A 21,264-nucleotide genomic window follows, 5' to 3' on the forward strand; every position below is an offset into this window, starting at 1 on the left:
CCATATTGCTACTTGAAGTATTATAACCAAAAGTATACCGTTTACTATGCTCCAGCCAGGTATTAAATTAAAAACAAACAGGACTGGAAGCAGCTTTCCCTGCATGGCTATTTCCAGCTAGTGAGTGAGTGGATGCGTGCGTGAGTAAGTGAACGAGTGAGTGAGTAAGTGAATGAGCGAACGAGTGAGTGCAACACTTTGGTTTGGGGCAACCCCGACACAATGCAACTTCACACAGTTCTATACGGTTCTAAAATGCATCTTACTAGTTTCTCCTACATGTACTAGAGAACTTCTTAAGAGACGTGTGAATGTGAATGAAATTGGAACTGTGGTTTTGTACCAGTAAGAAAGCAAAAATATAAAATCTGCAATGCAGCTGATACATAACCTTTTAGAGGCTTATAGAACTGTGTGAAGTTGTGTTGTGTCGGGGTTCCCCAAACCAAACTGTCAATGGGTGAATGAGTGAATGAGTAAGTGGGTAAATAGTAAATGAGTACATGGGTGAATGAACGAGTGAGTGGGATTATACACAGCAACCGAACCCAATCATGCCTGGGGTGTGCGATTCTCAATGTATGCCTTATTATTATTATTATTATAGGCTTTTCCGCGTTGGCATCGCCAAGCAAGCTTGGCTAGCCTTCGCATAAGCTGCTCCATGATGAGACGAAACAATGAATGCATGTACATACGATCTAGGACAGAACCAAGGTTGAGGGTATTTTTGAAGAAGATGTATGCCTACCATTGAAGAAAATGTTTAAAAGGCAAAAAAATACTGCGTTTAGCATTACTATCAAGCAGGACAGACAAATAATTGGTAATTGGTAGCAGGCACATACCCATTTCGTATCAACAGGCGCTAGGTTTGTGACCTTGGTCTGGTTGATGATTGTATTGACGCTATCAGTGGTTGATAGCTGCGATTGCTTCGTTCTCAACGCCCTGGGAAGCAGATTGTTGAAGCTAGGAAACAGAAACAGGGGGAGAAACACCTTTAAAATTACCACGCTATTCCTGATGATTACCAAAGAGGATGGATGAATATGCCACAGATATCGTTGCAGGTTTCCTGCTTGCATTTTCATGTCACATAACCAAAAAAACATCATGACCTCTTTTCAGTACAACACCTTTGCAAACGTCCCACATACAACGTTCTACATTCGCTATTGCGAAGGGAATGGGATTGTCATTGCTACACAAATACGCATACGGCATTAGTGTAACAAACAGCAACAACGACGACGACGACGACGACAGCAACAGCAACAGCAACAGCAACAGCAGCAGCAGCAACAGCAGCAGCAGCAACAGCAACAGCAACAGCAACAGCAACAGCAACAGCAACAGCAACAGCAACAACAACAACAACAACAACAACAACAACAACAACAACAACAACAACAAACTCTTATAGGCCATCGTCAGAATAAAAGATTTCAAACAACAACAGAACTCACTACTGGAGGAATTCAGTAACCGTGAAACAAATCTGATAGCTGCGGTACATGGTTGAAACCAGCGATTCAACCCGGAATGTCTTCATCTGTCTTCTCACAACCTTTTCATCAAATATTTCCAAGTCCTAGGCAAGTAAGAGACAGTCGATACGATACAAGAGTGCAGAATAACAGCAGATTGAAGATGACATCTCTGGCCCCAAGGAAGAAAAAGGAGAGCAGATCACCACACACTGTACATGCACATTCTGAGTAGAACTGGATTCATCTGGTGCATCGGGTACCAGTCGCCACTGGTGAACTGTAATGTCATTTACTACAGTGCACCCTGTATTCAGCACAATGTGAAGCAGCCAGCAGAGCAAGCCGGCTGACAGCGAGGCCGCTGTTGTCTAGAAAGGCACATACCTGAGTGTCATTGGGAGACATACAGCCGATGAAATAGGTGTGCTTGTCCTCGAACACAGCGTCAAGTAGCTTGGTGTCGGCCTGCAGACAGTACAAAAATAGCGTGCCTATCTTAAAACAATGCATTCAAACACATGCATGAACTGTATGCATGCATCTGGTTGGCATATACAGTAAAACCTGTAACTAACGACCACCGTGACTAGCGACCAGCCTGCTACTACCGACCACTTTGCCAGGCACGGACGGTCTCACATTCAAAATGCACTGTGACTAGCGACTACCTGCTGAACGCGACCAGCGACCGCCTTTTCTTGTCCCAATGTCGAATTTTGACCCGTAACTAGCGACCGCGATGTAGCAAATCAAACATTGCTTGAAGCTCCTTCTCGAAATTTTGATGATTTTCCATGGTCGTTTCGACACTACAGCTGGACAAATGAGCGCAGTCTCATTTTTACTGTGGAATCAGTGTGGACTGCACTACACCTGTCATAATTTCAAGTGCTGTCAAGAACAAACATGATAGGAAACGTCTTGGAGAGCGCATCCAAAGCGCTCTTTGATCGATGTTACTACTGGAAGGAAGACTGAGCGGCTCTCTGTCGAAGTGCAATCACACAGCTCAGTCACCAGGTCACACTGACAGTCTGTGCTGGCTGGAGTCGATAGTGACTAGTCCACTGCCTGGCCAGGCCAGCGCTGCTCTGGAAACCCAGTAAGTCGACATACATGTACGTGTCAAAAGGTCGTATCGCTCCCAGTGTATAAAAAACTTGATTTTCTCTCTCTCCAAGTGTTGTATGATCTGAAAGAAGAATGTCAGTGCGCAAGTGGTGGGGGATTGTATCATCTGCATTTTGACATACATATCATATAATGGGATCCATATATGGTCGCGCGGTGCAAACCTCTAACTAAAGACCACCTGCCACTAACGACCACTTTTCCGGGCACCAAGGGGTGGTCGTTAGTGCCAGGTTTTACTGTATATACACTGGATAGGAATGCCAGCATAATGAGCCAAGCCTGGCGGCGTGCAAGAAACAGAACAGCAAGTGCAACCGGCTGAACTGGAAATGAGAGGCAGGCAGATATTCACCCCGACGAAAGGATTAAAGCATCGGAAAAGAAAGGACACTGCAAGGTAAAGATAAATATGGAGGTCCTTGGTCAGTGACAGCAACACTTTACCAGAACCACCATGAACAAACGCTGGCCGGACAGCCGCTAAAGATCAGCATGAACAAACGCTGGCCGGACAGCCGCTAAAGATCAGCATAACTGGAGCCATGCACAATGCACAACGCACACTTACAAGCAGTTGATCTAAAGCGTTCTCCGGCTTGAAATGCTGCAGCGCAATAGCACAGAAATAGCACGATGCACGAGTTATGAAATACACAATAGTGTTGCATGCACTTCAGGTAAGATCAAAATGGCCGCCCTGGAGGAAGGCGTTCAGGGGAAAGACAAGACTGTGTACATCCAAGCCAAGGATTATCTCAGAGCATTGACGCAGGATTGCACAAACTGTACGTGCAAGGATTATCTCAGAGCATTGACGCAGGATTGCACAAACTGTACGTGCAAGGATTATCTCAGAGCATTGACGCAGGATTGCACAAACTGTACGTGCAAGGATTATCTCAGAGCATTGACGCAGGATTGCACAAACTGTACGTGCAAGGATTATCTCAGAGCATTGACGCAGGATTGCACAAACTGTACGTGCAAGGATTATCTCAGAGCATTGACGCAGGATTGCACAAACTGTACGTGCAAGGATTATCTCAGAGCATTGACGCAGGATTGCACAAACTGTACGTGCAAGGATTATCTCAGAGCATTGACGCAGGATTGCACAAACTGTACGTGCAAGGATTATCTCAGAGCATTGACGCAGGATTGCACAAACTGTACGTGCAAGGATTATCTCAGAGCATTGACGCAGGATTGCACAAACTGTACGTGCAAGGATTATCTCAGAGCATTGACGCAGGATTGAACAAACTGTACGTGCAAGGATTATCTCAGAGCATTGACGCAGGATTGCACAAACTGTACGTGCAGCGCCGGTGGGTGCAGTAAGTAAGTTGCGGCTCACCTGAAAAGTCGACTGAATCATCGGACAGGTGCTGGATGCCAGGATGTTGATCAGCTTGGGTGTGATCGGACAACCGTTGGACTCAGCCCAGTCCTGTGTGTTGTAGTCACCCTGAACACACACACACACACAGTCACAGTCACAATGCACACACACACACACACACACACACACACACACACACACACACACACACACACACACACACACACACACACACACAGTCACAATGCAAGTAGCGGGACCACACACAGTCACAATGCAAGTAGGGAAAACTGTATGAGTGGCTGTACAGCTTGAGACAGCAGCTGGGCCAGAGAAGAGGAAATTATAAGACGGATCAATCATGTTTAGTCTATTCATGGCATAGCTCCGTGTCAATGATGGCTACATCCCGGCGTGTGTGTGCATGTGCGTGTGCGCGCGCGCGTGTGTGTGTGTGTGTGTGTGTGTGTGTGTGTGTGTGTGTGTGTGCGTGCGTGCGTGTGGGTGTGTTGAGTTTTAAATTCACATACTGGCCTGATGCAGTTTGAGTGTCACAGCACAAGCACCTGTGCCAGCACCTCCACCATACCACCAGCACCCATGTGACCTTTGCCAACATCTCCAGCAGCCATGCCGACACCAGTATCAGCACCCTGCCCACTAGCATTAGCACCCTGCCCACTGGCATTAGCATCCTCCCCACTAGCATTAACACCGGTGTTTCAAGGCGACCGTCCACACCAACACTAGTGTCACCAGCACACACAATACTATCCAGCGCCACCAGTAAAGCAGCTTGCTTTGTTTTTTATTCGGGGAGGTGGGGTATTCATGAACACAGGAAACACAGCAACCATCAATCAGTCGATCATGCCATACACACTGGCATACACACTCGCATACACACCACACCACTAACCAACCTTGCCAGAGAAGTGGTTGATGGCGAGACTGTTGTTCATGTCTCCAAACGCACTGTGCTTGCTTGAGACGTCGAAGCTCTTTCGCCTGGTAGAGGGACGGCTCTGTGCAAAGGCAGCAACAGAATACACCAGGTGCACAATGAGGAAGTATATAGAAAGTGTGCACAGGCCTGTAGGACAAAAGGGGCATTGTACTGTTTTTTCTTTCTTTCAGATCTACATTGTACATAGCACCAAAAGTTTCGTGAAAGCGCGCATTCTCTCCAGAAAATGTATAAATGTAATTTATTGAATTGATGGTATCACAATGACATCGCGCATGCAGTCTACAACTCCTCAGCAGTTCCAGGGATGCCGGGCAAATGCAGCTTAGGAATGTTTGAAAGCACACATACACACACACACGGTCTAGAAGAACCTACCCCCCAGGTAGTGGAAGGCAAGGAGGAGGGCGTGCTGGCGTTGTCCATGGTGATATGGCCGTGCAGCAAGGTCAGGTGAGCGTTTAGCTGATGGTTGCACAGCGTGTGGTTGGTCAGGGCGTAGGCCAGACTGCGCGAGTGCTTGGCCAGGACTTCAGACAGCTTTGTGATCTGCAGGGAAACGCAGGGAAACATGCGAATACGCACACACACACACACACACACACACACACACACACACACACACACACACACACACACACACACACACACACACACACACACACACATGCACACGCACGCACGCACGCACACACACACACACACATGCACACGCACGCACGCACACACACACACATGCACACACGCGCATATATACACACACACACATGCACACACACACACACACACACACACACACACACACACACACACACACACACACACATACACACACACAGACAGCACACACGGAATTATAATGGAAGTGGGCAGTGAGCTAGCGGCTACATTTATCATTAGAGACAACCCTACAGATTGAGTGTTGTGCTCCCAGTCTCATACCAGTAAAGAACTCTCGTGTGGCCTAGTACCTTCAACCTTTGCGCTATGGGCAGCTCACTGGCTGATGATGTTGAGTATGGCAAGGTGTGATCATGTCTGATATAATTTCCGCCTTTGGGAAATGTGTTTTTCATTGCTACCAGGCCAGGCCCCACTTTTTCGTTCTGCTCTGTGCTGCACATGAGCCCCAGCGAATGAAGCCGCATTGCGCGTAGATATGTGGCGAATAAAGACGGAAGTGTAGGAAAATCTGCTCGCATGTGCATAGTGTTAGGACTCGTTTTCCGAATCACATGTACATGTTCATGATCTTTCACGATGCACAGAATCCATGCATGCATGCATGCATGAATTCGGGATGCAAGGTTGATCATGCGCAATACAGTTTTGTCTACAGCCCGGTGGACATTACATCACGAAAATGATGTAATCCTGTAAATGAGTGGGCAATGCCAGAGGTCTATGTGGAGTTGCACACTCTGGGGAGTTCTGTACAGTGAAGCCTGTCTAAGATCACCGCTCGAGGGACCTTCAAAACGAGGTCTCCGTTACCAGGTGGCCTCCTTATCCAGGGTCATTTGAGTGGAAATTCATGTACATGTGTCCCTTGGTCCTGGCTGCAGTGGTCCTTTGAGACAGGTGGTCACCTTATCCGAGTGAGTGGCCGCCTTGACAGGTTTCACTGTACTCTTGGTGCCAACACAAGTCACGGCTGTCCAGCAAGCCAACACAAGTCACGGCTGTCCAGCAAGCCAACACAAGTCACGGCTGTCCAGCAAGCCAACACAAGTCACGGCTGTCCAGCAAGCCAACACAAGTCACGGCTGTCCAGCAAGCCAACACAAGTCACGGCTGTCCAGCAAGCCAACACAAGTCACGGCTGTCCAGCAAGCCAACACAAGTCAGATAGCAGTTCAGACTAACCTCGTTTGTTGGGTTGGACAAGGAGAATGAGAGCGAATTTTCCGGCAAAGACGAACCAGACCAGGTTGTCTTGACACCAACCTCCTCAGCAACAACCTACCAACACAGTCAAAGTAAACAGCACAGATCACAATGATTACATCACAGATCACACTGATTACATCATCAAAAACCACAAAGACTTCATCGTAAAGAATCACGCTGACTACACCAACACGGATCACACTGACTACCGGTACATCATTATCATGTGATGGCAGTAGGCCATGTAGATGAACGACGGCATATAACGAGCCACTACAGGACTCGTCTATCACAAGTACTTTGAAGTACAGCACACACATGAGGTGGTCAACGGAGCAGCGCTGTCACTGCGTAAGTCAAACCATGACATTTCTCTATTACATACAACTTGATACAAGTCTGGACCATGATGCCCATTGCCCAATTCCCACTGCCCGCAAAGCAGGTATGGGCAAACCTGACAACGGATTGGATGGCTCGGTGTGTACGAGCAGGTGCAGTACGGCAGTACAGATCATGGCCAAACAGCACATGAACAAAGCAACCAAAATGGTCCCTGTCGGATAATGAACAGTGTGCAGTGTACGAGTATCGTGATCAAAGTGCCGGTTCTGATCATGATCCTTGCCTCCTTACCTGAAAGTTGAGCAAGTACTTCTTGGAATAGTATATGTTGCATGACTCTGCGGCCAGGACACGGCACAGCTGCTCAAAGCGACAGCTTGCGAATGGTTCTACTCCAGCCATGTCCACCAGTGACAGTGTGGTACTCTTGACGGAGTCCCCGGAGTCCCCGTCCCCGTTGACTGCTTCCACGTCCGGACTGTGATCCAGCTGCAGCTCGCTGTTCACACACTCAACTGGCAGCATACAGGCAACGACCAAGGGCAAAGGAACAGTGGCATATGGTTGACAATGTTCTATTGCCATCCTGGTATATGGCCCTGGTGCTTACGACATGCATTATACCTGCGGTCTATGTGAAACTGAGATCAGGACAATGTCATGTGGTCTGGCACATACACCAGCATCGTCAGCTCGGTCATAGCATGGCCCACGCGCCCTACCATTCCTTAGTACATGCACTTCTCCTTGCTCTTTGTGTACCTCATCTTGTCCACTAACTGCTCACTGCTCACTCCTATTCCTCATTACTCTGTTACTTGTTTTCTTCTCTCATTCAACAATCAACATGTTACTAGTACTCGAAGGAACTCACTCGACCAGCACCCATTGGCATTTGGAGAATCTTTGAAACAAAAGAATCCATCAGCAATCAATACCAGTAGTCCATCATCCACACTTACCTATATTCTTGACCACAGCGGAGTAGAGCTCAGCAGCAATGCAATCACAGCGCCACTGAACATGGCCGGTGGTGAAGACAATGCGATCCTTGTACCCACGGGGAAGTGCTTTGCGAAACTGCTCGGGATCAACCTGGAATACACAGCAGGCAGAGCAGACAGAGCAGACAAACAGACAGACAGACAAACATAGGAGAGGAGAGTCACTGGACCAGTGTACGGAGAGATAGAACTGGTCACGAGTGAATTGATGCACGTTTCGACCATACTGGTCGTCATTCAGACAAAAAATGTGTTGTTGATGTGATGGAGTCACTGTTAAATAGGAGTGAGGACCGGGAGTGTAAAAATTAGCGCTGTCAATTAATAGACGATTGTCCGTTGAAGGTGCTAGCAAGGAATGGAAGCCTACATGTTAGCAGCAGCAGCAGCAACAGCAGCAGGGCTTTATGGTGCCGGGGCAGGTGTGCAAATAGAGGCTGCATTGGCACTAGTGTAGTGTGTAGTCAAGAGGTGTCTAAATCGGAGTTCAAGACAGAATCACGAGATTGGAGGCAGCCATGGGTGTAGGGCCAGTGCATGTAGCGCCAAGGTAGTGGAGACCTAGGTTTGCGATAGGTTGCAAACAGCCGTGTAGAAGCAAGCACCCAGTAAAGCATGCCGTGAATATTGGTCGTAGTGAAGACAAACACATCCCCACGAGAGAGACTACAGTACTGTCAGGCGCCGAACAACGGCCAGGCTAGAATTTCACCAATTTTTAAGAACGGTCTAGGCTGGATTTTTTGCAGATAAGAACGGAAACAGTGATATCCACTATAATGTACACTCAGACGTATAACTCTACGTAAATGTACATGTAAGACTGTCCCATCGAATAAGAACGAAGGTGCTGTGTTTGCTAAAAATAAGAACGGGCTAGGCTAGAACCGTGACCCCCCAGTTCTTCGGCGCCCGACAGTAATGTATCCAGACAAAGACTAATAATTGCTTGACTCACTCAAGTCCACAACCTGCAACTCACCTGCAACAACCGGCACAAGCGGGTAAGCAGTTTCTCATCCACCAAGTCCAGGCCGCTGTGAAGCCACAGCTGTTTGTACGGATCAACAACATCAGAATTGGCCTCGCTATAGCTCTCCTTCAGTGGTTTGTTGACGTCAATTTCGCGCTGATGATCTTGACTTCTGTAATGGCAAAAAAAGGTGGTGCACAGTGAACATTTGAAAGTTCCCTCGACTGAACTCCACTTGGAAAATATACCGGTCAATGCTGCACAAATGAAACATCCGGCACAAAGCTCTTTCTGGTGGCCAACGAAAGTGAGGCTTGCGTTACAACCTGAATGCGTGCCAAGTACCTAGAAGGATCCTACATGCTTAGTAAGGCCTGCGTTTTTGTTTTCTTTATTAAAAGTTCGTTGCCGCAACAGTACAATGTATAACTTCCAAGAGGGTCGAACAGAAAACAAAAAAACGAGGGTCACTAGAAAGGGAGAGAGAGAGAGAGAGAAAGAGAGAGAGAGAGAGAGAGAGAGAGAGAGAGAGAGAGAGAGAGAGAGAGAGAGAGAGAGAGAGAGAGAGAGAGAGAGAGAGAGAGAGAGAGAGAGAGAGAGAGAGAGAGAGAGAGAGAGAGAGAGAGAGAGAGAGAGAGAGGAAAGAGAGAGGAAAGAGAATTTCGCCAAAGCCCACTTACTACAAGAAATGCATAATTACACTTCCCCATCACAAAAAGTTTAAATACCACGACTCGCACGAGTGTCTTACTTGTTGCTGCTTCTCCTGGTTTGTGGATGGTTAAAAGACTTTGGAGTGACCAGGTTGACCAGCATGAGCACAACAGACAGCGTACGGTAGATAAGGGCGATCTGCCTGAGCGACATGCCAAGCTCGCACAGAGCATGCACAGTAGCCTCCAGCTGTGACCGCTGCTCCTGAAACAAGAACGCATGGTAAACAATTGGAAGCACTGTAGCCGCTTCATGCTGCGTTTCAAGTATTCATAATGGTGCGGGGAAGGCTTCAGTCCACTGGCTCTCTGTGCAGCTGTCCAACGAGTTGAACCCGGTGTGCTATGTTTGCATGTACTGTGAACTGAATACTTGAGGCCAATCAGAGCACGCTCGCATGTGCACATTACACTGCTTTGCCAGATGCAGGCAAGGGATGCTGTATCTGCTGTGCTTTACAGTACAAGTGCTAACAAGTACATGGGCACAAAACACAGGTGATGTGCACATGTTGGCACAGTCTACTAGTCGTTGTCATTTGCAGTAAGTCGCCAAACACACACGGGAATTGAAGTGCTGGCCACATATATATATATATATATATATATGAATATCACAGTGAGAACTTGAACAGAATCAAAAGAATGAGTAGAATGCCGTCAGCTGAGCAAGCTTGCATCAAATCACCACCACTCACTTTGAGATCAGATTCTGAGAAGCCGACCGTCAGGCGAGGCTTCAGCCACTCCAACTCCGACTTTTGCCAGGCCCCTTCAATGACCTCCTGCGTGTCGGTGTTGAAGGAGTCCCCGCTCATTGCTGCTGGAATCTGTGTGATACGTATATATTGATAGATCAAGCAAATTACAAGACCGCAAGCACGTACACACGCACGCACACACACACATGAGCGCATACACATGCACGCATGCACACACACACACACACACACACACACACACACACGCATGCACGCACGCACGCACGCACACACACACTCAGACTCAGACATGCCCATCGCGGAAGCGATGATAGCGAACAGCTATGTTAGACATAGCAACTTGTGCACACACACGCACGCACACACACACACACACACACACACACACACACACACACACACACACACACACACACACACACACACACACAAATGGCTCGCTATGGCAGCTCACTTCCCATTACCAACACTATGTCCTTCAGCTTCTCGGAAATAAGGCAACTTTTGAATTTTTTTGGTCAAATGTGAATCCTTGCATGACAAGACCGGGTAGCAGTGATGGGTGTGGCTGCTGTAGAAGGGTTGGTGAAAGTCGCAGTCTACCTGAGGAGTGCTTTTTAGATAGCAGAATAAGTTGTGCTGTTGGGCAACACCATAACACAGTACACTAGGATAGTTGAATGATGAGCCACCCTGCCGGTGCTGGTACAGACCGATGACAGCCAAGGATACCGTGAGTCTACGGATTTTCGGCCCACTCAAATTTCGGCCTCCCAGGGCTAAAACACATTTCGGCTGCACTAAATGCTCGGCTTGTACTGCTGCTGCCTGTATACACTGTCACTCTCAACCTTGCAAAACTAAATTTCGGCCGCAACAATTTTTTGGCCAAACACGACCAGGCTGAGAATAGCCGAAAATAAATATGCGCTGAATATTTGTTGAATTACAGTATGGAATTTCAGGACAGATAACAGCCAGGGATATGGAATTCCAGTACAAAACTCCACTCCTATGATTACGTTCTCACCCACTCCCTGTGCATCTGAGAACACTCACCTGCAGCAACGCAGAGAAGGCCGTCTCCATGTGAGAGTTTGGCCGTCGGTGACTGGCTCTCCAGCGCTCCAGGAACAGCACCTGCACGCCCATGCCAGTGAAACGGTGGCATGAACATTCCCCTGCGATCAGCACACAGTACAGATGACAACGCATTGCAACTTGTTCGGAGGAACCATCAGCAAACCACCGCTACAGGATCTAAAAATATGGCAAGGAAAGCAATATTACTTTCCGAACTAAGGATGTTGGTTGTCCTTTTCGTCACCCAATTCTAAAAGATAAGAATTTGATCCTGCCTTCATAGTAGTGAGACCGAGCATTGCATTTGACTCACCAAAATATAGCCAATAAGCTGACGTTAAATAAACGGCGCGGAGACAACAAATTAAAGAGGTGAGACCATACAGCTTCACAATTCTCAAATTACTTCTACATAACTCCAGGGGAATCTAAGGCTGAGATTAGACAAAAAAATGAACAAGAACACAGCAATAAAGGCAGCCCACTCAGACAAAAAGGAAGTCAAGTCAGGGTGGTCAACATTCCGCCATAGCCAGTGCCATAACCTGTGTCAAAAAGGCCCAGAAAGAATGCATACATACCAGTTTTGGTCAAGTATAAGCTGTAGATGTTGGTGGCCCTGCTTGAGCTGTTGGAATAGTGCCCCGTGGCCTCGGTGAAACACTGAATCGTGCTCATGGCGTTGGCCACAAGGTCGGAGAAACACCGCCTTGGTGTCCGCTTCACACATTTCCTGTGAACAATACACACCGGAGACCAGCAATTAAATTACAAGTAATCTCCAAATGTTCACCCTTGGGATTTCATCATGGAGCATTACAATAAAATCAAAGCGTGTTAAAGAAAGTATACACGGCGCGGAGACAATAACTTTAATAAGGCAATAAGCAGAATCAGTGAAGCGGACATTGGACGTAGTCATGAACAAAAATAAAAGATGGATAAAAAAGTTGGATAAAAAGTTTCCGAACACGCTTTCTAGAGACATTCATCAGGGAAAGTACGTCTCAATACTGAAATCTAGGAATGAACAACGATATATACGTGGAAGAGTACGAAATGCAGTATGTGAAAGAAAATAGGAGAAAAAGAAGGTGAAGTGTGAAACTAATCTCTTGTTTCACAGTTTTGTACCGTGCTCGTAGGTTTAGTGAACTTAAAGTATTGGAAGCTGTTTTCATTCGCAAACATAACCCCAACCTATGCATCCAGAAAGAAAATGCCACTAAACTTAGACTATTCTCTTAGCATTCACACACACGCACATACACCCACCCACATACCCATGCGCGTACTAATTACACTTCACCCTCTCTGAGTCTCACATTGTTATTATTTCTCACCTCCCCACCTCTGTTATTAGTTTCACACTTCACCTTCTTTTTCTCCTACCGTATTATCTCTAATATAAGCACGGTCCTTTATTTTTTCAATGTACCTCCGCCCCGTGCTATTAATGGAGACGGTCCTTTATTGGAGACTGTTCCATTATTATTTCAACCTCATGTCAGAGGCATGTTGCCATGGCCAAATTCATGTCAGACACACACATTTCAGGGTTTTTTCGCCGGCCCAGATAATGAATTTACACAGTGTGCTTATAATGGAGACTGAGCACTTTATTTTTTGAATGCCGCCCCAAGGTGTTCTATTATTGGAGACGTGCTATTATTGGAGACTGTGCTTATATTAGAGATAATACGGTATTTTCTTTCACATACTGCATTTCGTACTCTTCCACGTATATATCGTATATAACTTCCAAACGTAACTTTTACTCGAATGGAGAGTTGACAGAAGTTTGCCCTGCAGCAGGTCAGCAGATGCGGAAAAAGACATCAGTGGAGTCTACCAAAGCTGCAACGACAACTGAAACAACTCAGAGTCGTGCAGGCGGCATGCAGTCACTGTAACTGCGAGTAATTTTCGCTTTGCACGGGACTGGACTCTCGATCAACCAGGGAGTCGTAAAAAAATTTTCCGACTCCCCGCTCGACTTGTACTGCCATGTGTACGGATTACGGTGTACGGTGTTCGTTAGTGCAAACGAGCTGGCCGCACAAACGAGCCGAGTTTCTGGCGAGCGAGCTAACGAGTACCCGGTGAGATCGTTTCAACACTACTTTTATCCAACTTTTTTATCCATCTTTTATTTTTGTTCATGACTACGTCCAATGTCCGCTTCGCTGATTCTGCTTATTGCCTTATTAAAGTTAAGAAAGTGTTTGCGGCCGGTAAGCTCCACAAATAAACGTATAGCACCTTCATAGCACACAAGCAAGGGCAAGTGCGAACAAATCCAGTCAAGCAGCCTGACCTACCATTCGTTGACATCCGGCCGCACAAGCTGACGCACCAGTGACGTGCAGTTGAAGGACTTTCCCGAGCCGCTCTGGCCCATAAACAGCACGTTGCACTTCCAGTTGAACAAGATCATCTCCAAGCAGACGCGGCGTGCCACGGCAAAGATGTGCGGCATCGGATCGTTGCATTTCAGCTGAATCTGGGTCAGGCGCCGAGATGCATCAAAGAAGGATGAGTAGACGTCATTGTAGAGGTTCGTCTCCTTCAGCGGATTGATGGCTAGGAGGACCGGTCCCACGTTGATCTGAAACAAAACCCATACATGTACATGTACACGAGTTGTAAGACAGATTGAAAAAAAAGTCTTTTCTGCAAACCCCCTCAGGCTCCTGTAAGAAAAGGTGAAAGGCAGCTTCCTTTTTCATTTCCTCACATATTTGATACAATGCCCCCCCCCCCCTCCCCTCATTTACTACCGTAGAATCCCGCGGAAAAGCCCGTGGGCTTATCTGTTTCATAAGGACATTTCGGTGGGCTTATACAAGAACATGGGCTTCTACGTGGGCATGGGCTTATACCAAGAGTACATAACCCCCCAGAGTGTGCAACTCCCACGTACCCTGCTGTCCCGAAAGAATTTCAAGTTGACGTCATTATTTATGACGCAATGCTCCTTGCACCAGTGATTTACAACATGTGTACGGGTGTCAACGCATCACACGTTTTTCTTTCCAATAATTTGTACAGGATCGATCGGCTTCGGTCAACCACAGGTTCCGGATTCGTCTGATAATCCATGTACAGTGCGCATTGCATCATCAAAATGACGTCAACTTGAAATTCTGTCGGGACAGCACCCATAGTGGAGTTGCACACTCTGGGGGGGGTTGTGTACTCTTGCTTATACGCTGACACCAAACATGCGCATTGAAAAGTACCAAGGAAGTGAGAAGTACATTGCTGAAAGCCACTGTGCAAACAAAAACAACCCATGATTGTGTTGAAATGTGCAAAAACCTACATAGTATGACCAAGAGTCCATAATTTATGGATTCTTGGTACGGTTAGGCCCATGGGCTTGTACGATGAAGCTTTGTGATGTTCCAACTTTCCCTGGGCTTATGCGCGGGATTCTACGGTAGTTTGTTTGTGTGTGTGTGTGTGTGTGTGTGTGTGTGTGTATGTGTGTGTGTGAGGGGGTATAGTGAGGAATGCTTCTCACCAGCTTGTGCAGTGACTACACCATCGCTTAGTGGCAGAGCACCACTGGCCTACAGTGAAGGTCACATACCGATCCGGGTCCCCACGGGTGCCGTCAATTTTTTCTGCGGATTGTTTCCCCTTTTGATTCCCTCAGAGACAGAGGCTCAAACTAATGAGCATTTTCCGGGATGAATTCGGATACTGAGGCAGGGTTGGTTTACACATTGGGAATGTGTTGGGGCTAGGTGTCATGCAGCTGAATGCCTCAGTAATCTGTCAGTTGTGTGCCCAGTTGCTGCACTTTCTCACAGTAAATCATCTGGTTACAGTGGTGGACTGTTACTGGGAACTCTTATCCATGTGCCCCTTTACTTTATTTTTTTACATCTTTCGGAAACATTCATTTACGCAGAGGTCCATGGCAGGGACACCTAGAACACCACTGTACTCGTTGTAGTGTACGGTTCTCATACTGGTGTACTTTGATGAATATCCTTTGGCCGCTCTGGCCATGGACTTGGAGAGGCCAGGGCAGGTTGACCTTTTCATACAGATGCACCTTTGGTCAAGAGTACATAACCTCCAAGAGAGTGCATCTCCAGTGGGGTTGGCGTGACGGCAGAACTTCACATCACATGTCCAACCTCTACGCCCCAGTTGCACGGTGTGCATGATAGCCACAGCGCACCCCTGCTTTGAGTACAACTCTCCGGTCGTCACTTTGCACTGTTGCCAGTGCAGGCTTTTGAACCATACCATGTGATGTGAAACTCCAGTCGCAGCACTGGATAGAGATTGTACAGACGGCTGCAACCACGCTCGGTAGAAAACTGTGTATATACAGTCGATTCCACTTAAAACGAACTCGTATTATAGCGAATTTCGTGATATAGCGAACTAGTGTCCATGTCCCTGTTTGAACCCATACAAAATTGACCCTTTATAGTGAATTGTTTTCGTTTATAACGAACCATATCTTGTAGGGCCGCATGTAAACTAGATGCAATTATACTGTCGTAGCCCACATGCCAGTCATGAGGTGTTGCTTGTATGGGGTGAGTGCATTTCAGAGGGCATTTCAGCTATAATTAGCTAATTCTCTCGCAAAAAAAGTTGTTCGTTATATCAGGAGTCGACTGTACAATGTTCTGGTACAAGTCGGCAATGAAACAAGCTTGACATCCGTAATTACCCCCCCCCCCCCAAAAAAAAAGATGTGCGGCTTATACAGTCGTCCCTCTCTAATCCGGCACCTTTTGCAACGGCATTTTCTGCCGGATAAACAAGGGTGCTGGATTATCAAATCCTGCCCTCCAACCCGGCTCACCTAGTAACGTACATGTTTGTGTCGTACGTCAAAATGTAGGGATTTTCTGTGTCAATCCAAGTACTTTGTCACAAGTTTGTGGAATGCATGTCTGTAACATGCCATGTCTATAACATACACTTGGGAATATCCTATGCACTGGCATAGGATATTGGCACCGGTACGGTATGCGATGTACAACTGCTGGATTAGAAAATCAAATTATGTACAGTTTGAGTGATTTGTTGCAGAAAATCGCTGCCGGAGGCGGAATTCAAGTGCCGGTTTAAAGCGTAGAAAATGAACTGAAAAAATCCGTTTTGCCAGAAAGTGTGCTGGTTTGCAAGGGTGCTGGATAAACAAGTGCCGGATTAGAGAGGGACGGCTGCACTACGCTAGTCAAAATGAACAGTGAAATACAGGGTACATGTTGATGTCTGATTTTCGTGACAAAAATCTTGGTGCGGCTTATACTCCGGAAAATACGGTACATGTCCCAGCACTTGACTTCCAAACCACAAAACACAACCCGTGACCATATGCGACGATGCCAATCGAGTGGCCCCAATGGTGACAGTTGTTCTGTTTGTCCAAGGTTGTTCCGCATGTTTTGACTTGGGCTGTGGTGTGGACTTTTGCTGTAAAGTGTAAACCATAATTACCGTATTGGAATTCTTAAAGGGGAAGTTAAGGCAAAAATTAAAATTTCACCAGTTGTAGTCTTCGGGGTGCTGAGTCGAATGGTCTTGGTCCGAGGAAGCTGAGACGCTCCCTTCCTACTTGAATCCCAATCGAACTCGCGCACTTCCACCGAAACTGGGTGACTGCGCCCTACGAGATGGGGATTTGTATGCAAAATGTCACTAAAAGCGCCATTTCGTTCTTATAAAAGCACGGATGACCGCGATTGGCCCATATGTTGTAGTCTTTGGGACGCTGAGTCGACTGGTTTTGGTCCGAAAAGGCTGCGATGCGGCGTTCCTCCTTTATTCCCAATCGAACATGGTTGAAGAAGCGGTCACGTGCTCCTGCGTACACCAGTCACCTGGTCACCGTGCCTGCAGGGTACAACTTACTAGCCTGTTTGACCTTTTTTGGGTGCAGTCCTGTCACTCGAGTTGAACCCGAGTTGAACCTTGGTGTGAAAGTTGTCACCTGCTGGCGTGGTGACTAGGTAATTTGGGCACCCAGGACCACGTGACCGCTTCTTCAACCATGTTCGATTGGGAATAAAGGAGGAACGCTGCATCGCAGCCTTTTCGGACCAAAACCAGTCGACTCAGCGTCCCAAAGACTACAACATATGGGCCAATCGCGGTCATCCGTGCTTTTATAAGAACGAAATGGCGCTTTTAGTGACATTTTGCATACAAATCCCCATCTCGTAGGGCGCAGTCACCCAGTTTCGGTGGAAGTGCGCGAGTTCGATTGGGATTCAAGTAGGAAGGGAGCGTCTCAGCTTCCTCAGACCAAGACCATTCGACTCAGCACCCCGAAGACTACAACTGGTGAAATTTTAATTTTTGCCTTAACTTCCCCTTTAAATCACAAGCATGGTCACGTGAACATTCAAGAGTTCAAGTTGTACAATAATTATTGTGTTTGTCATTGTGTTGTCAAGCTCCTGCTTTCAAGATGTCAATCGACTACGAAGAATGCCTTTCCACCAGTCACACCAATTTCGAGGGCTCAATGCCTGCAGTACTTACGTAGCATAGCTTCTGTGAAAACTGCTGCCTCAGTGCCTCGAGGAAAGCATCGATGTCACGACTTTCAAAGAGGAGGAGGTCGTTCATGGCGGCATCACTACGCCTGTGCTAACTTGGGCAACCTACCATAGAGATTTCCGGACAACCTGACTACCTCAACCACCTCACGATTACTCGACTGATCTTTCATCAATCTAAACTTATAAAGTTAGCCCACGAGAAGGATATTTATACACAGTTCGAAACTCTTCCTCTGTCCAAGTTGAAATGCACTATTACTACAAAGATTCCAAGAGGGGTCAAGGTCTTCAAGTCCAAGCTCCACAGAAAGGCAGCACGGTTCTACCTTCTAGGCTAGCTTAGGCTTCTAGCTTAGTAATTCTACTTCTGTTGGAAATGTCTTGAGCACAATTATTATCATGACATAAGTACTACAAAGTATCACAGACCTGCTTTTCTCTGGGTCGCGTATCGATACACGCGGTAGATCTACGCACGCGATGATCGATGCTGTTTGTGGTCATCCGCCAGTACCGTACAAGAGCACGTGTGTATGCATGACGTCATAATGTACACATGTATGGGTCATGCATGGGACGCGTGCGGCGCGCGTGCCCGGCCGTAGACCTACGGACCACGGCTGTTACGACAGTACAAAACGGGCCCACTTGGTTTTTGTTCAGGAGATGGCGCTTCCCGGGACTTTCCCGTTCTCAACGTTCAAAATTTGTACTCAAGGAGGTGTATTTTGAACGCAATCTCTGCTCAGTTGGGTCTCCAAAGCACCACTTCTGATCACCGCGTCGAGCTGTCCTCGCGGCTACAGTTGCGCAACATCCTGACCGTGCTTCGCCAAAGAAAAAAAGTAGTGAATTTGAGCTTTCCTTCGCTGAGAAAAGCCATTCTTCATGGAAATTTGTCTCTGAAGTTGTTGCCGTTCGATCGTTCTAGTCACCGAAGTTTGTTGCCTCCTTGAGGTGCTCAACGAGTTTTCGTCACGTCAGGGGTAGTTTTGCCGAGGAGAAGAGTATCTGTGTAGCTGTTTTTTGTTACTGCTGGGGCCCCGCTGATTCCTTGTTGGCCCCGCTGGGTCCAAATCTCTAGCAACATTTAGTGGAAATTGTTATTTATTCAGTGGATTTGAAATGGAAAAACAACAAGAAAAGTTACAGCTGGTACATGGTATGCAGGTTAGGCGGTGAAAAGTTGTGTAGTACTAGCCGTGGAACTCAGCACCTTGTGAGAGATCATGCGAAAGCCATTGAATCTGTGCTGAGTATTAATGTGTTGTGTGATGACCAAAAAACTCATGCATATGAATATGCATGTAGCTCCAGCCTCATCCAGTCTGCATTTAGACGATGCAACAATTGGCATGGATATTCCCCTGATGAAACTGTACGACATTGCATCACCGCCATACAAAGCAATTGCTGACTTGCTGCCGGAACGCTTTAAATACAAAGTTCGTTGCAGCAGGTGCCAACTTGCAGCACGCACGGCGGTACAACAACGTGATTAGAAAAGCCATTCTTCCTGTTGAGCTGCAAGACGTGTGTATTCCTGTGCTCCACCTAGATCTAGGGATTTATCCCTGGATTTACGGTGCACTTTGTGCTGACGCACATCAAATCGATATTGCACTGAGCAAATGTATGTTTCTTGCTGCAGATGACGGTGACTCTGCAGCTTTTACAGCACTTATCAATGCCTACAAGAACGTACACGACACAGCAACACAACCATGACAGCAACTACACCTACAGTCAGAAGCACAAATCATTCTTAGTCAGCTGCAGTTTGTGACGCTACAAGAACGTACACGACACAGCAACACAACAACTACACCTACAGTCAGAAGCACAAAGCATTCTTAGGCAGCTGCAATGTGTGACGCTGCACATTCAGCAGCAGGAAGTAGTGGCTGCTGGCTTGCAGACTGTGGCATCAAATGATTCAAATCTGCACTTCCTATGGAAGGAGAAAGAAAGGGAACTCAATTTGATGAATGAGAGGTGATGTGGCTCGAAAAGAGCATGAGAAATTAACAGTAAAAGATTTAAAAAAAGCAGCTGGCCCGTGCGTAACTTCCTTGGAAGCAGTACTGCCACAGTACCAAATAAAGCGGCAAGCATATCACTCCGGAGCATTTGTCGGCAACCACGTTGAAAACGGATGTCATTGCTGCCCTCACTTCTGTTCCCCTTACAGTCGTGCAGAGCCGCACACCTGCGGACAGCGGCGAGGTTCAGCTGCTTATAGCTTGCCCAGGCAAAGTCCTTGAGAGATCGCTACTCGAGACTCTTCACAGAGTATGCAGCATGTCGCAAGCTGTTCAGCGGCAAGCTGGTTTCTACAACAGCAACAAGGCAGGTTCTGGGTGATGCCATCCACACCTTCATGGCCACCTGCAGAGCGGAGGTTCTGGCACGCAAGTTAGGCAATGTGACTCCTAAGCTTCACCTTCTCGAGTGCCATGTCCTTCCTTGTACAGGGTTGAAATTAATTCTTGCTGATCTGTTCGGCCACACACTCTGAGCTCCTCTGATGAGACCTAACAAGGTCTAAATTAATTCTTGCTGATCTGTTCGGCCACACACTCTGAGCTCCGCTGATGAGACCTAACACTGTAACAGGGTTGAAACTAATTCTTGCTGATCTGTTCGGCCACACACTGTGAACTCCGCTGATGAGACCTAACAAGGTCGAAACAGCTATAGCTGTCCGGAGATTGAGTAAACTTGACAAAAAGTTCTCCCCCGATCCGAGGCTCAGGTCGTCATTTTGCGAAAGAGTCCTGCGAAGCACATCTCCTTTATCTGCTACTGAGCGGTATCCGTTGCACTTCGCAGAGCACAGCTGCCTCCAACAACATTTTTTGACGAGCAAGAGACTGAAGAGACGAAATCCATGAAAGTACTATTTCGAGTACATGTATTCGAAGTGACAGAACCTTTTCTTTCTGCAGAAATGATCATGAAAATTTGAAAAATGCGATGAGCGTACCCACGCTTTCCGTGTGACCTCTGTTGCCAGGGGCGTTGCTACAGGTCGCCGCCATCTTGCCAAGTGACCT

At 47.1% G+C, this 21,264-nt stretch overlaps 1 protein-coding gene across 1 annotated transcript in view; it reads right to left on the reverse strand.

The window, feature by feature from the left end:
• The window catches only part of LOC135831095 (uncharacterized), a 30,358-nt gene extending 11,752 nt beyond the window's left edge, over positions 1-18,606 (reverse strand). Inside the window, exons 1-17 of the mRNA XM_065343356.1 lie at positions 18,189-18,606; positions 13,988-14,274; positions 12,248-12,399; positions 11,643-11,764; positions 10,560-10,691; positions 9,900-10,066; positions 9,158-9,320; positions 8,134-8,266; positions 7,463-7,686; positions 6,803-6,898; positions 5,315-5,485; positions 4,893-4,994; positions 3,985-4,095; positions 3,196-3,231; positions 1,878-1,958; positions 1,470-1,594; positions 849-972 (exon numbers count right to left, since the gene is read on the reverse strand). Of these exons, the coding sequence (XP_065199428.1) occupies positions 849-972; positions 1,470-1,594; positions 1,878-1,958; positions 3,196-3,231; positions 3,985-4,095; positions 4,893-4,994; positions 5,315-5,485; positions 6,803-6,898; positions 7,463-7,686; positions 8,134-8,266; positions 9,158-9,320; positions 9,900-10,066; positions 10,560-10,691; positions 11,643-11,764; positions 12,248-12,399; positions 13,988-14,274; positions 18,189-18,275 (2,313 nt within the window). The 5' untranslated portion in view covers positions 18,276-18,606. The remainder of the gene's footprint in view (positions 1-848; positions 973-1,469; positions 1,595-1,877; positions 1,959-3,195; positions 3,232-3,984; positions 4,096-4,892; positions 4,995-5,314; positions 5,486-6,802; positions 6,899-7,462; positions 7,687-8,133; positions 8,267-9,157; positions 9,321-9,899; positions 10,067-10,559; positions 10,692-11,642; positions 11,765-12,247; positions 12,400-13,987; positions 14,275-18,188) is intronic.
• Between the last annotated feature and the right edge of the window lie 2,658 nt (positions 18,607-21,264).

The sequence above is a fragment of the Sycon ciliatum genome, chromosome 1 (assembly GCF_964019385.1).
Source record: "Sycon ciliatum chromosome 1, ocSycCili1.1, whole genome shotgun sequence".
NCBI lineage: Eukaryota > Metazoa > Porifera > Calcarea > Leucosolenida > Sycettidae > Sycon > Sycon ciliatum.